The sequence below is a fragment of the Megachile rotundata genome, chromosome 4 (assembly GCF_050947335.1).
Source record: "Megachile rotundata isolate GNS110a chromosome 4, iyMegRotu1, whole genome shotgun sequence".
NCBI lineage: Eukaryota > Metazoa > Arthropoda > Insecta > Hymenoptera > Megachilidae > Megachile > Megachile rotundata.
The window spans coordinates 18543778-18561358 of record NC_134986.1 but is presented as its reverse complement, the minus strand read 5'-3'; the positions used below and the strand labels follow the sequence as shown (position 1 = coordinate 18561358).

General features: G+C 36.6%; 1 protein-coding gene across 12 annotated transcripts in view; it reads right to left on the bottom strand.

Moving 5' to 3' along the window:
• The window catches only part of LOC100878167 (RNA-binding Fox protein 1), a 341805-nt gene that overhangs the window by 47011 nt on the left and 277213 nt on the right, over positions 1 to 17581 (bottom strand). For all 12 annotated transcript variants that reach the window (XM_076530956.1, XM_076530957.1, XM_076530955.1 and 9 more), the window contains one exon: positions 15292 to 15312. In XM_076530956.1, coding sequence (XP_076387071.1) covers positions 15292 to 15312 — 21 coding nt within the window. The remainder of the gene's footprint in view (positions 1 to 15291; positions 15313 to 17581) is intronic.

Genomic DNA, 17581 nt, shown 5'->3' with positions numbered 1-17581 from the left:
ATATCCCAACACCCAAATATTAAAAATTCGAATATCCCAATACCTAAACATTCAAAATTGAAATATCTCAAATACTCGCCCAGCAACAAAATATCAGAAATCCTAAACAGACTTTAATTTTAATTAACGAACTGCGCATCCTTCGTTACGATAAACTGCACCTCTGAACCGCGTTTCTACGAATTAATCTACCGAGTGGTTTATTAAATCTTGAAAGGAATTCTAGAAAAACGCCGTGGATTCAGTTCCGTGTGGATGTTTTCCGCGAAACGGAAAGAAAAGAAGAGACGAAAAAAAAAGAATCCCGCGAAGAAAAGTGACGGAAGACTCTCTTTCCCATTCTGTTTCAAGGAGGAAAGGATTATCTGTCGAGCTTTCAAAAAAGCGCACCCCCTTCGAGGGTGACTACTAATTGCTGGCGGTGCTTGCACGCTCAGCGGTAACTAATTAAGGCTACGCACTGAGACTAATTAGTGAATGCCAGGCTAAACAATCGGTAAGAATGGTGAACGTTATACATATACGTATACATAGAAAACGTACTCGTGTTTGCCGAAACGACGCTGTGAATGGTGACGAGGCTCGCGCTATTCTCGAAATTCAAAAGCCTTCTTTCGATCTTCTCGGGCACAAACAATTCTTTGTTCTCGCTTTCGAATCGATGCAACCAGATGGAATTTTTCTCGAACATCGTGTGCCACTGATCGCTTCATGGGAAAATTCTAAAGGATGGGATTCACTCGGGTTTAACACGTTCACCGCCATTTTTGTCTGCTGCAAACTTTCGTAAATTAATTATTTAGAGGACAATTAAGTAAAGTGAACTTATAAAGACTCTTCACATTAAAACAATATACAGTAAGAAATTAAAAGATGAAATTGAAAGACGTTTTTAATAATTGTATTATAGTATGTCTGATCATGTATGTCACATTCTACTGTGACTGTCATATGTAACTGACTCTGCAGATACAATTAGATTATTTTCAAGAAAATTATATAAAAGGAACTTTTAAAGGCTCTTCATATCGAGATAATGATATATATTAACAATTTGAAAGGTGAAGTTAAAAGATTAAGTACCATGGTTCTTAATAATTGTGTTATAGTGTGTCTGACCACATATGTCACATTCTACTGTGGCTGTCATACGTAACTGACGTTGCAGGTACAACTAAATAAATTATTTTTAAGAACATCAAATAGGAGGATCTTTAAAAGATAAAATTGAAAGATTAAATATTAAGGTTCTCAATAATTTATATTATAATGTCTGACCACATATGTCACATTCTACTGTGGCTGTCATACGTAACTGACGCTGCAGGTACAACTAAATTAATTATTTTTAGAACATCAAATAGGAGGATCTTTAAAAGATAAAATTGAAAGATTAAGCATCATGGTTCTCAATAACCTATATTATAATGTCTGACCACATATGTCACATTCTACTGTGGCTGTCATACGTAACTGACGCTGCAGGTACAACTAAATTAATTATTTTTAAGAACATCAAATAGGAGGATCTTTAAAAGATAAAATTGAAAGATTAAATATTAAGGTTCTCAATAATTTATATTATAATGTCTGACCACATATGACACATTCTACTGAAATGGCCATACGTAACTGACACTGTAAATATTATTAAATAAATTAATTGGGAGAAAACCAACAAAAGGACCTTTTGAAGACCTGATATTAAGGCAACAATATATTGTGACAGATAAAAAAATTAAATATCATGGTTCTTAATAATTGATACTTGTAAGGTGTCTGACCATAGACGTCTCATTCTACTGTGACGGTCCTACGTAACTGCTGTTGCAAATACAATTAAATTAATTATCTGTAAGAAAATCAACTGAAAGGAACTTCTCAAAGGCTCGTGACGTTCAGACAATATACAGTGACAGAAAAAATTAAATTGAAAGATTAAATATTATGGTTCTTAATAATTGGTACTTGTGATGTGTCTGACTACAGACGTCTCATTCTACTGTGACCATCACACGACCAACGTTACCTACAGTTAAATTAGTTATTTAGAAAGATAAAATCTTATCAAAAAGAAAAAGCTGAAATGAATTTCTGAAGGCTCCTTAATAGAATAAAAAATGAACCTGCCTTAGTAATCAAAAATTAAGTACCATGGTTCTTAATAATTGTATTATAGCATGTCTGACAAAGTCATATTCCACTGTGGCAGTCAACGTGTTAAATATAAATTCGAGACCGATGTTCTAAAGAGAAGTTTGCTTCACCTGAATATACGAGCACACTCCGAGTCGAAATTTTCCGTCACCCTTTGAAGAAATTTCAATTTGAAGGAGAACGAGTCGTGCACTAACGAAAGAATCTCCGAAAACAGAGGCCTCGAGAAGAGCGAGCGACGTGACCGAAATGATACGAGAATTAATTAGTTACCACTAAATCAAAGGCGGCACTTTTCGAGCATGCAGCAACCTTCTCCCTGGCAAAAAATTACTGTCATGTCTCTCGCCAACTAACACACCGTGCCACGATCCAATAACATTAATCAATGACAACAGAGTTCCATAAGAAAAAGAGAGGAGTCGAAACAGAAAAGAAATAACGGTCGAAGATAAATGAATAATCGAGATCGATGGGATCAAACGATAAAAATCGAGTGCCGCCATGGCAGCCAATCAAAAAAACAAACGATATTTCGGACGATTATTGGTTACAGGTGGTACGTGTGAGAACATAGCGAGAGAGACGCTAATTGAAAAGAAGATAACGTGTTACGTTTGTCCGATAAGAATAGAGAGAAACACAGAAATAGAAACAAGGAACGAATGAAAGCGTTCTTTGGTAAAAGGCATGCTTCTCTCTTCCCCCTCGTTACGTTCTTTCTCGCGAATGCCTTTCAGAAAAAAAAAGAAAGAAAAATACGCGAGCAATTAGCCAGTACAACTTGCATTACCGACCCTCCTTCTCTCTTTCTCCCTCGTGCTTCCATCCCTCTTTTCTCCTTTTGATCCGCGAACCAGATCGTATTAACGCGTTGAATGCCACGGAGCAAAAATTCAAATAATTAATTACTCGATTCTTGCGGAGGTGTGATTAATTATTCGATCGCGTAAAAATTTCGAGCTCATTGATAAGCCCCGGTACTCAGCGCGTTAACGTTATAAAAGAGGGACAAGAATGAGAGAAAAAGAGAACACAAGACCAAACTAAAGAGAGAAAATAAAATACGAAACGTGAATTAAAGGGGCGAGAAAAAAAAGGGAAACGTACGTGTGAAATATACACTAGGAAACTCAAGATCGGTTTCCGCAATCCACACTACTTCAGCTCTCGTTACGTGTACGTAGGTGCAAAATATACAATATATATATGTAATAAGTAATCGGTACGACTGCCAGGACGGACGTACCATAAAACACGTGAAATTATAACGTAATAATAATATGCGAGCGTGTGTGTATCTTAAAAAAAAACTCTCCGACTTTCATTTTCCGATCATTCCACAGAGACACACACGCACGCGCTGTTACATATTCAATATATAGATATATGTACGGTATATATATAATATATATGTATATAATGTATTCACAGGTGAATCTCATATGAAGGCAAGCCAAGGCCACGACATGAGACGTGCAAATTAAAAAAGGTAATAATTATTAAAAAAAGAAGCAAGTAAAAAATTCTCTCCCAAAACCGCTTTCCAACCACAACCAAGCACAACCACAGGCAAGGTACGGGCCTTTGTCAACGAGACAGTCATCAACCAGTGAATATGTGGCGCATTACCGTGATTATTATATATATATGTAATACAGGCCTGCTCATCAAGCTATCGGTTCCAATTTTTTCTTTCAACTTCTTTCGAAAAATTTATTTACTTGCTGTGCAGGCCTGGTGTAATAGTAACAATTTGAAAAGTCTATATATATATGTAATGTATATACAGGGTACTTTAAACAGGTTGTACGTCGCGAAATCTATGGATCTTCCATGGTTAAACAAATCGAGTTTGCTATTTTGTAATGTGTGGACTCGAATGCGGTACTGCTTTGGTAATTGGGAAATTGGGTGGTATTTTGGAATTGGGTTTCGGGCAATTAAACTGGCATTCGTTGTAACATGGTTAGATTAGCTGAATTGGACAGCTACTTAATCCGTTGTTACAGCTAATTTTGATCTTCTTGTTTCTAGAAATTGTGAGTTTTATAGAACGATCAAGTTTTCTAGTTATATTAAGTTTGGACTAAATTTTTCCAAGTTCGTGAACACTTATAGTGAATGTATAAACAGCTACAGGGTGTCTCATAATTAGTGTAAGTCTCTGAAGTGGAGGGCAGCTGACGCGATTCTGAATAAGTTTTCCCTTTGCAAGAATGGGGTTCGAAGCTTCGTTCTTGAATTATTAAGGAAAAGCGCGAACCAATCAGAGCGCGGTTACGCGTGCGCAGGCGCAAGGGTGGTGGTTTCGAGTTTAATGGCTGCGCGCAGACGTGGGGGTGGCGGTTTCGAGTCTAATGGCTGCGCGTAATCCTCGCGCTCTGATTGGTCCGCGCTTTCCGCGGCCATTAGACTCGAAGCTGCCGCCCTCGCGTCTGCGCACGCGTAATCCTCGCGCTCTGATTGGTCCGCGTTTTTTCTTAATAACTCAAAAACAAAGCTTCACACCCCATTTTCGCAAAGGAAACTTTTATTCAAAATCACGTCCTCCGCCTCTTCCAAAAAGTAACACTGTTTATGAGACACCCTGTATAATTTAGTAATGTCTCCTACGTCCATAACAAAATTCTACAGTAATTTATAAAGAACAAATTATATAAATCACCCTCAAAGAGTATTACAAAAAGTATTACACCCACTTAAAATCAGACTAAAACCATTTAAAAATCAGATCCACAAATTACAAAATAAACCACACGATTTGGCCACAGAAAATTTGTAGTTTCACAGAAACTTGCGCAAACTGTTATAGCTACCCTGTATACATATGAGGTACGAAAGAGGGGTTAATCGAACGGTATGGGAAATTGGGACAGAAACAGTGTCTAAGGGGTTGGGAAATGAGGGATGAAGTGTCAAGAACGCGTGACGGGGATAATCGGGGAACGATTAATAGTTTGTGTGTGGGATCCAGTGACGAGCACCGTCGGAGGGTGATCGTTAATACAACTGTTGTTTTAACCACAGTGGTTCGGTATTAATATCGTGGCAATCGGTTATACGAATCGATTATACGAGTAGCTTGGTCTCGATTCGACGGACAGTGGCGAACAATACCGGGATAAGGAACTATCGGGATATCGCTTCGATTAATGTTCTGGACACTCATTCTTTCAAACGGTTTATCAACGACCGATTAATTTGCAGATTCAATGCTACATTTACTATTTTGTAAGAGTGACTAAGGTTCTAGTCGATGCTACCAAAAGTGTCAACTAATCTATCGCTTCGCTAACACATCTAACATATCTAATTATCAAAAGAATATTTGAACACCTTATTAAATTGATGCAACAGTAACATGGCATATGTAGGTGTTTTTTGACCCATTTGCATTAGAAGGGAATTTTTGAGGAAGTTCTGCCGATTCGGGTGAAACCGAATTTTGGTACATGTTGCGTGCAAAAAGCGACGATCATGCACATTCTTCAGATTCAGTACAAATATTTTTGTATTTTATTCGTTGCAGTTCATCTCTGTTTCTTATCGGAGGTCAGCTTCGAATGGAACTTGCACCTCAAATTTTATTTAACATCATTTACTATAAGTTTTCAAATTAAACAAGTTGGAACTTCGTTCAAAAATGTGGCTAGTTAAGACACCAGTAAGTTAGCCCATTCGAAGGTTCATTAGGATACCTTTTAAGATACGTTCATAGATTTAAGTGTGAAATTCAGGTCACTTCCTAAAGCTGTTCAAAGTAAATTAGTTAAACTCGAGTCCCATCGATGCAAATGGATCAAAAGTAGCAGTAAAACTATTCCGTCCAACAACAAAGAAAAAAGGAGTGTCCAAATCTACACGAGCATCATCGAAACAAACCCCAGCATTGTTCACGCCACACGTTAAGTGTCACAGAATTAACTTGAGACTTGCTAGCAGCCAGTTATTCATTAAACAAGAATGATACAAATGTGAAACAAACGAGAGATAAGTGCTTTGTTTTTTAGAAAGAAAGAAAGAAAGATAGATAGAGAGAGAGACTTGTGGTGTTGCGAGCAGTGTGCGCCGCGATACGGCCAGATTAATCGATTAATCGAGTACAAAAAGGGGGTTGAGGAACAGCTTTCTAGAAGAAGGTAAAAAAATAGAGGGAGACCAGGATTGGACCAGGGGTAGTAGGCACAAGAGCGATGGGTTAATGTAAATCGTTACGCTAAAAATTAATCAAAAATATCATACGAATTATTACGTACGAGAATACCTCATGCTTTTACCACCGGACAGAGGAAACCCTAGAGACTAAAAAGCTAGCACAGGCGAGACTCGTATCTTTTATTATTATTATTTGTATGGTTTTTTTGGCATTCGACACTAGAAAATATATCCCGACCTTTCTCCGCGTTATTTCGACGTCCAACTGCCCATCGACCACCCCTTTTTCCGTTTCTCGACGGAATGTTTCCTAGAAACGGCTGCCACTCCGCTCCGAAGATCCTCCCTTATCTCTGTATCCTTTTTCTCAACGTTGCACACTTTACATCCGTTTATAACGTGTGTCCTTAACGTTCGTCTCTCTTTATCCACTTCGATTTTCTCTCAACTTTTGTCGCTCGCTTTTAGAGCCGTACCTTCTCATCTCCCTCTTGTCTCGGAACATTTTCTGCGTCCTCGGTAAATGTTTCTTCTCCGTGTCCTGATCTTCGAAGATGCACTCCGTGTTTCTTCTACTTTTCCGCACCGAATGCTACACTGTCTCGTTCACGGCTTTATTCTTTCTTTAGGGGCTCGTTATATTTTTTTGTTACGGGGTGAATTTTGTTCTATGGTAATATTTTCTCACTTGACACTTTCATAATTTTATATGTTTCTGTGATTTTATAGCCTTACTTACTAATTTTCTCCATAAAATAATGTGTTTGTTATGTAGAAAAATTGTGGAGATTATTTAGAATTTACAGAATGTTTGATAATTTTTATTCATCACAAAATTAGTAGTTGAACTGTTAGTTTTTAATGGATATTTAATACAGTCATCAAAAATAAAAGACTTCATTTAACTTGATAATTGAAAAATAATGTGTAATTCATCTTCAGTTTGTACTTGTAACTCGAATGTTAGATTCAACAATTAAATTCTCCATTAATGTATAACATTACTATACTAAAATTGCCAATAATGAAAGTGTCAAGAATGAAAAAGTACATTAGCCTCAACCTTCTAAATCCTCGGGGCGGTACTCCATAACCTCTCCATCGAAAGAAGTCGAAGAGAAACCAAATATCTCGGACCATATCTGAAATAGTCAAGGAGGGTCCTATGGACACCATTTGTAGAGAAGTGTTTCTGGAGAAAATTCAATGGGGAATCCTGTGTTATCAGTGAAAACCAACGGTGTCTCGAGTTTCGCCGGCACAAAGCTATCTGCCATCAACGAGACAGTGTCGTTTCATTCGGGTCTTCTTGGGATCCTCTCTTCCTGAAGCTGGTACGTGTATCGATTATAGGAGCAACGATCGCGAGTAGAAAATGACGGACCGTGTCGGAGAGACACAGTTTTGCAACGACCTTAAAAATACATTGTGTAGGTGAAGAAGATGGTACACGTGGCATGCAAACGTTGATAGAGCTTTCAGGTACATTATCAAGTGTCGAAAGGACTTTCTGTAACAATTGAAATGGTTCGAACATCGATGCTGTGTTACATCGTTTTTATGAACGACAATTATTAACTTTGCAGAGAAAAGTACGATTTTTTATGCTATTTAAAATTGTAGAAATCTTATGACGCACCAGATGTGTCTTATGTCAATGAGACACTAAATGTATCTTATTTCAATGACACATCAAATGTGTTTTTTGTCGATGACGCACCAGGTGTGTCTTATGTCAATGAAGCATTAGATGTCTTATGTCAATGACGCACCAGGTGCGTCTCATGATGCTGACGCACCAGATGTGTCTTATGTCGATGACGCACCAGGTGTGTCTTATGTCAATGAAGCATTAGATGTGTCTTATGTCGATGACGCACCAGATGCGTCTTATGTCAATGACGCATCAGGTGTGTCTCATGATACTGACGCACCAGATGTGTCTTATGTCGATGACACACCAGGTGTGTCTTATATCAATGAAGCATTAGATGTGTCTTATGTCCATGACGCACCAGATGTGTCTTTTGACGATGACGCACCAGGTGTGTCTTATATCAATGAAGCATTAGATGTGTCTTATGTCCATGACGCACCAGATGTGTCTTTTGACGATGACGCACCAGGTGTGTCTTATGTCAATGACACATTAAATGTGTCTTTTGTGAATGACGCACTAGGTGTGTCTTATGTCAATAACACACTGAATGTATCTGTTGTCAATGACGCACCAGATGTGTCTCATGATACTGACGCACCGGGTGTGTCTTCTATTCATGCCGCACCACGTGCGTCTCGTAATAAAATTGACTATGCAAAAACTGTCCAATAAAATGCAAACACAGTCTACTTACAGAACAAATGAGAATGTGATCAAGATACCAAAAGCTGCATAAAAATTAAAAAAAAATTTTGAATTAAGTTACTTCGAAGATCGAACCATTTATTGCCATCAGGTCCCTAAATCTACCTAATCGCAACCGAATTCTTGTTACAATGTTACAAAAATTTACAGCATGCACCCCTTCGAAAGCCATTTAACATTTAACGACGTGTTCAAGGGAGAACGTTATTTTTCAGTCAGTCTGAAGTGGAAAACAGGAAGACTAAGAATTGCAAAGTTTATCAAACTATTTCGGAAGAATATGTTCGTGATAAAAGAATAAAAAAATCCTTCCTCCGTAATCGTTTTCTTCGAGCAAGAAAAGCGGAGAGAAACTAACAAGGAACTTAATAAAGATTCTACGAGGGAAAAAAAGAAAACAGAGATACACTGGAAAGGACACATCGAAAGAAAAGAAGAATTACAAGAAAAGAGGAAAACAACTGTTCGAGTCCTGCGTCAATTTCTTGTCTGAAAGAGACACCGTCCAAGTGGCTATTGTCTTCGATAAGTTTAAAAGTGCAATTCGATCCGAAAGAAATAAAAGGAGCAAAGGGGGATGAAATGCGCAAGGTTGTTCGAAAGAGAAACGATGCATGCCACGTAATCGGAACCCGAGAATTTCTTGTTCTTTTGTTTTGATAAAGTAGAAAACACTTGTTTATTGGTTGACCAGAAAACACACTGAATCACCAGAGGGTTGTTTTGACGAACGATAGCGGTCTCTATTGTTGCACAGCGTTTGTTGAAACCTTGACGATGAAAAGAGTTTCCACAAAGGTGTTCCATTGTTCCTAACTGAACTTGATATCTGGGTTAAACTGCGTTTATGCGACTTCGGTTTAAAATTCACTGCAATTTCGACTAAACTGGACGCTCGAAACTTTTCATTTTGCAGGTGAAATATTGTGGGTCACAGATGTAGCTGTAGAGATGTTTGAGATGCAGAAATAGGGGTATGAATAAGGTATGAAGGTACATAAGGGTGAAGGAGTATTATAACAATATGACAAGCGTTATAACGATATGATATATGATAGAGTAATGGGATAAGAATTTGATGATTTGAGGATTTGGAGGTGCAAAAATATATGGATGTACTTATTGAGGCAGATGAAGATCAGGACAGAAGGATTTGATGATTTGAGGATCTGGAGGTGCAGAAATATATGGATGTAGTTATTGAGGCAGATAAAGATCAGGAGAAGGATTTGATGATTTGAGGACCTGAAGGTGCAAAAACATATGGATGGAGTTATTGAGGCAGATGAAGATCAGGACAGAAGAAGAAGAAGAACTTGGGGGTGTAGAGATCTAGAAATATAGAAATATAGAATATTTCTGTACCTATGAATCTAGATATCTAGGAAGCTGGAAATTTAGGAATCTGAGAATCTACAAATTGAGAGAGCTAGGAATCTAGAAATTTAGGAGACCAGCAATTTAGGAATCTGAGAATCCACAAATTTAGGAATCTGGGAATCTAGAAATTTAGGAGACTAGCAATTTGGAAATCTGAGAGTCCACAAATTTGGGAACCTGGGAATCTACAAATTTGGAAAATTAGAAACCTAGAAATCTAGAAATCTAGAAACCCAGAAATCCACTAATCCAGAAATCCAGAAATCCAGAAATCTAGAAATCCAGAAATCCAGAAGTCTAAAAATCCAGAAATCCAGAAGTCTAAAAATCCAGAAATCCACTAATCCAGAAATCCAGAAATCTAGAAATCCAGAAATCCAGAAGTCTAAAAATCCAGAAATCCAGAAGTCTAAAAATCCAGAAATCCACTAATCCAGAAATCTAGAAATCCACTAATCCAGAAATCTAGAAATCCAGAAATCCAGAAATCCAGAAATTCACTAATCCAGAAATCCAGAAATCCACTAATCCAGAAATCTAGAAATCCAGAAATCCCGAAATCCAGAAATCCACTAATTCACTAATCCAGAAATCCAGAAATCCACTAATCCACTAATCCAGAAATCTAGAAATCCACTAATCCAGAAATCCACTAATCCAAAAATGTACGTGTCGACATAAACCCAAAGGCTTCAAAGACGTCAAGGTTTCATCAATTCTCCACCAGCAACTAAGAGCCGTACAATACAATTCGCATAAACCGTGAACATCCTCCTGGAACCATTTTGTCCTTTTTCATCGTCCATCTCTATTCGTATCACATCCTTGTTCCACATTCTCTTCTTGAAGCATCTTCGAGTTTCCACGTTTCTTTCGTGCTAGATTGTTCCTCGGTTAGAATCGACTTCCAGAGTCGTAGAACGACGCATCACTGTCTCCCATAGAGAAATCGTGCGAACTGCTGCGTTTTGTCTCTCAAGATTTACACTCGAAACACGACGTTGCACGTGAGATTACTCAGAATAATGTCCGTGGTTTCGCGGGTTCAGCTAGCGAGAAAATGGTCACGAACATCGGTCAACGTGCCACGGAAATTTCACGGAAATGGAATTGATCGATTGCAACGAAATTTGAATCGAAGCTACGGGGCCCGAGAACTTGAAACACAGCTTTCTGTCATGAAAGTGATAAATGTCTTTTGTCGATCAGAATTCTCGGTGCGAGGTCGTGAAAGCACTGTTAAATCCACTTCGTTTCTATTCTTAGGCTACCTGTGTTTCGGACGCTGTGCTGAGAGATGACTGTCGAGCGAAAGCGACTGTTAATTGAGAGTGATTGTTCAATGAACGTTCATACTGGCAAAATATGCTCTCGACACCTTCAAGTGGACGTCATTATAACTTGTTACGAATATAAATTACGGACGTGCAAAAGCTTACATGGTTCTTTAGACAAATTCTTTTCATTCCTTGCAAAATTATTATCTTACAAAATTAGTTTCTGATCTGGACATTTTGTTGAAATGTTTCAATTAGTCTGGTTGAAAGATATTATACTTGATCATTGTGAATTATGATAAAGATATTGAAACTTATGGACAATTATTATGTTGAGACTTATGGACAGTTATTATATTGAAACTTATAGGACAATTATTGTGTTGAAACTTATGGACAGTTATTATATTGAAACTTATAGGAAAATTATTGTGTTGAAACTTATGGACAGTTATTATATTGAAACTTATAGGACAATTATCATGTTGAAACTTATGGACAGTTATTATATTGAAACTTATAGGACAATTATCATGTTGAAACTTATGGACAATTTTTATATTGAAATTTATGGACAATTATTATGTTCCAACAGTTGAGTTGATTATACATAGAGGAGTTTCTGATCTAAACATTTTGGTACTCTGGTTGAAAGACATCATACATGATCACTGTGATGTACAATAAAGATATTGAAACTTGTGGACAATTATTAAGTTTCAACAGTTGAGTTGATTGTGTACAGACAAGTTTCTGATTTAAACATTTTGGTACTCTGGTTGAAAGACATCATACTTGATCACTGTGATGTACAATAAAGATAATGAAACTTGTGGACAATTATTAAGTTTCAACAGTTGAGTTGATTGTGTACAGACAAGTTTCTGATTTAAACATTTTGGTACTTTGGTTGAAAGACATCATACTTGATCACTATGATATACAATAAAGATATTAAAACTTGTGGACAATTATTAAGTTTCAACAGTTGAGTTGATTATGTATACACAAGTTTCTGATTTAAACATTTTGGAACTTTGGTTGAAAGACATCATACTTGATCACTGTGATGTACAATAAAGATATTGAAACTTATGGACAATTATTAAGTTTCAACAGTTGAGTTGATTGTGTACAGACAAGTTTCTGATTTAAACATTTTGGTACTTTGGTTGAAAGACATTATACTTGATCACTGTGATGTACAATAAAGATAATGAAACTTGTAGACAATTATTAAGTTTCAACAGTTGAGTTGATTGTGTACAGACAAGTTTCTGATTTAAACATTTTGGTACTCTGGTTGAAAGACATCATACATGATCACTGTGATGTACAATAAAGATATTGAAACTTGTAGACAATTATTAAGTTTCAAAAGATGAATTGATTATATACATATGATATACATATACATAAATCTCGACCATTTTATCATCACAATGAAGGAGAAACATTAACAAATTAGATCCAAAAACTTGTTTACGAGTAATGAAAACTTTTGCACGTATTAAATAATTGATACAGCACCGTTCAAAAAACATGTAAGCCATTCAGTCAATCGATAAATTCTTCATTTTGATTGTATCACAAGTTTGATTCGTATCACTTTGGCACGTTGACGATGTAGGATTTTAGGAATGTTCACTTGTACTCATTCGTTGTCTCGGAATATTCTACGGAAGGTAACTTACGATCACTAGAAACAATACCCTGTATCGATGTGGCGAATATTCGCGAGTTAAACTAAACACAGAGTGTACAATGGCGTATAAAATCGAGAAACCGCGGAATGTAGATAAAATACTTTTCGAGTACCCTGTGGTTCCGACAATATTGCTAAGCTTACGATCTAAACTTTGTATGCTCTCAGAAAGTGAGAACCTTTCGGTATTTCTTTTTTTATTGGCCGGTTAACTGCTTGTTAAAAAATTAATTTCAATACACTGTTCATTTCTTGTGGAGTAAAAATATAAATCTTGCTTTGTTTCATTTTTGTTATTTGACTTCTTTATTTGATTTTTTTCACTTGACTTTTTACTTCATTTTTTTGTTTGATTTTTCTTGTAAAGTTTATAGAAAACTTTGTGAAGTGCATATTTTAATTATGAGATTAACTGCAGTTAACCGGTTAATACTTTGCGCCGAAGCTTTCAGAAGGTTCTCAAGATTAGGAATCATCGATTCATTGATCCGAGAAGTCTCGTGCCGACCTACCACTGACCGATAGACGTTACCCACGTGGCCGTTTTTCATTTCGCGGGAAATTTATTTTCTCGAGGAAATTGCGCCCTGTAAACTCCTCTCCAAAATTGATGAAGATGTACAAAAACTGTGTAGAAGCTATACGTAAAGATTGAAAAGGTGAAATTATAAAGCTATACGTAGAAATTGAAGAGAAGGTAGAAATTGTAAATATATTGGATGAATTGAATGTAGAAACTGTGAAGAAGCTACATGTAGAAATTATAAATATACGAGGACAAATTGAATGTAGAAACTGCGAAGAAGCTACATGTAGAAATTATGAAGAAGCTACATATAGAAATTGTAAAGAAACTGTACGCAGAAATTGTAAAGGTTATACGCATAAACCTTAAAGAAATTACACGCAGAATTTGAAAGGGAACTATACGCGAAAACCTTAAAGAAATTATACATGAAAGTCGTAAAGGTACACGTGAAACCGTAAAGAAGTACAGACTGCAAAGAAGGTACAACTTCTAAAGAAGGTACAAATTGTAAAGAATAAACGAGTATAAATTACGAAGAAGATCCTTGTAGAAAGCTTAAAGAACATATGTAGAATCAGTAAAAAAAGTTTCATATAGTTGAAAAAAATGAATCCTTATAAATCTTAAAAGTTGAGAAATTTGAAATACATAAAATGTACATAGAAATAAAAAAATCTAAAAAAAATATAATAAAAGATTGTAAAAAATATTAAACAGTAATAACTGTAAAAGAATGAAAAAGAATGTAAAACCGAAAGTAAAAACATCGCAAATATTGGTAAAACATAAGGTTTGTTATAAAAAAGTGGACGAGCGCAATTTCCTCTGATTCTAGGATTTTCATCCCTTTTCTGGCAGCGGTTCACGCTAGAACGGGAATGGACCACAGACTGCTCTTTTCTGTCGCGAGAACACAGTGGAACAAACACATTTTCAGAGTGTAGTGTACGTGTGTGTGTATGTAAGAGAGACGTGGGATCAGGGCCTGGTGTGAGCTCTCCCTCGTACAAGGTTGAGGAAGGCGAGTGAAAAGAGTGAGAATAAAAAAAAAGAAAAATAATAGAGAGAAGAGTAGACAGTATTCGCGAGCTGGTTGAACGACGAGCAATTAGTTGTAGGTAAATAAAGTCTGTACACCCACCTTGGTTCTGCTGGAATCACCGAGAACCCTAAAAAAATTCTGGGCAGAACGTAAGGGGTTAAAAAACGTAGCCCTTCTCGCGTGGACCATCTAAGGGTCAGTGCTAGACCTGTGGTGTAGAAACGTCATTCGTTTCTACGTGTGAACGTGCCCTAATCGAGTCGATTAAAAAAAAAATTGCATTATAAACACCGACTCGACTCGGCACGTCAACGATCGAAATTCAAGAGAAGAAGCGATGAAATAAAAAAAAAAATTGTGTAAAAAAAGAAATTGGTGAGATAGATCGTTCTCGAGTGAAAGAGAACGAGATTTCTATACTCGTGGCTGTGTTTGTTCTTAGTTTTTGCTTTTTGTTGGCTTGGTCGTGGCGTGTTGGCGGCTGTTGGGAAGAAACAAACGAAAATGTCAACTGTTTTTTCTGAGGTGCGCCTCGAGACTGTCTGTCGCGATGCACTCCGTTGATCGTCACCACTGTCGTCGCCGAGCATCGCCTTCAGGAGAACCCGTGGCAATTCTCACGGATCTCGAAGTAGAGATTCAGCAGTGCCGATTCAGGCACGTCGTGGAAGCACCTACCCTCTGGCCATTGTACGCATACTGAAACATAAAGCACATTGCATCGTTATATACCTAAATATTTTGTCTCGAATAAGGATTCACTCCTTCATCTTCAACTAGTCAACTATCAGTATGATTTTCCCTTTCTATTTTTCTTTCTTGGTTACTAAGTTCATTTTTTGAAACGTAGTTCCATGGAGAACATAATGGACAAGTAAGAGGTTGAAGTGAAAGGTGATATGGAAAGCATGGTTTTGTTTAGAGTTGCAAGTAAATACCATGGCCTGCATGAGGTTTTATCGAGAGGTTGATTGTAAAGAAGAGTGTGGACAGTTAGGTTCGTTGAGAATGTGACTGGACACCAAATAAATCAATGGCTTGATGAAAATAGAATTTGAAGAGTAACTTGCAGAGTAACTTAAACAGTAACTTGAAGAATAACTTGAAGAGTAACTTGACGAATAACTTGAACAGTAGCTTGAAGAGTAACTTGAACACAAACTTGAAGAGTAACTTGAACAGTAACTTGATGAATAACTTGAACACTAACTTGAAGAGTAACTTGAACAGTAACTTGAAGAGTAATTTAAACAGTAACTTCATGAATAACTTAAACACTAACTTGAGTACTAACTTGAACAGTAACTTGAAGAGTAACTTGAACACCAACTTGAAGAGTAACTTGCACAGTAACTTGAACAGTAACTCTTGAACCCTATATACGAAAACCTTTCCAAATTTCCTATCAGAATATTCTCAAATCTCAAATTTCTTGAAGAGATCTCAAATATCTCCAACACTGAGTTACTACTCTAAAAGACCCCATCATCACCTAAAAATAAAGAATTTCCTTAAAAAGTCTTTCCGTTCCTCTAATTTCGTTCCTTTCAACTCCTTTCTAAGGTTCAAAGTTGATACTCGACTGCTTAAACGTGACAAGAACGACAGTAAAGAGCCAAGTCGTTCGAAGAGTCTTTTTATTTACCCTGCACCCTCATTAGGACCCTTGAAGTTTTTAGCTCTCCATCCTATTTTTGGTAGTATACGTAATTAACAGAACGATTAGTCAACTGGTTGCAAGTGTGGTAATTATATGGAAAGTGCAATAAACTAAATTTGGAAGAAACGAGGAAGAGTTTCCTGACTCTGATCGATTGCCTTTTATTTCAGAGGAATTCGAAGGGGTGGGCAAGTGCGTTTTCTCACGGAAGCAGATCCTTCATCTGAAATGCTTCGGGAAAAGAATTACTGTTTCGAACTATAAATTATCCTGGTGTCGATGCTTCGTATGAATTCTAGTTTGAGATGTATTTTCAATTTGGGTAGGAATATTTGAGGCGTTCGGATAGAATAAGGTATTTCGTGTTTGGATTTGTTTGCGGAGTACTGGAGATTGTTATCAATTCATAGATTCATAGATTCTTGTATTTTTATATTTTTATATATTGTAAAATTCTATTGTATAGATTTCTATATTCTCAGATTTGTAGATTCACTTCTTCCCATATTTATATATCCCTATACCCCTATATCCCTTCATTCCTATATTTCTACAAGCCAAATTTATTTATGAATAAATAATTCAACAGATTTATCAGCATCTTCGTAACACAGGCCGATGTTAAATTACAGGAAAATCCGTATTTCAGTCAGCAATTTCGATCGGCATTTGTAATTCGGATTGCACCGCTCGTGATAATGGAATTTCAAATAAAAACGGACTAACCCGTGCGCTCTCGTTGCTTATGTAACGAGGAACAGTTCGACAGGTTTTCATCGCTGATAAAAATTCATACGGAAATCCTAGCGTAAACTTTTTCAGCACACGAACCTTACGTACCCTTTTAATCCTCTAAAAATTGCCAAAATTCATGTTCATCATGTTCACATTGTACCAATAATTCTTGCATGAAAACTGCTTAAAAACTAGTACGTTAAGGGGTTGAAATTCAAATAAAATATTCCATATATTCCTTTGTCTCACATTAAATATCTATTTTACCCGACTACTTTTCTTTTTATATACATTTATATGTATAAGTTGATATAAAAGTGCTTTAGGAGTCAAATAAAACTTTTATATCCTCAGTCGCATGTCGCTTTATCCCACGTTGCATCTCATTTATTTTGTACATTCGTTTTTATGCGAACATATAAGTTAATAGAAGTAGCTTAAAATTGAAGTAAAACTACATTCGGTTGCATGTTCCTCTCACGTTGCATGTTATTTTCTTCGTATCTGTGTACCTCTATAAATTAATATAAAAGTAATTTATATACATGTACATATAATTTAATGACCTCCTTT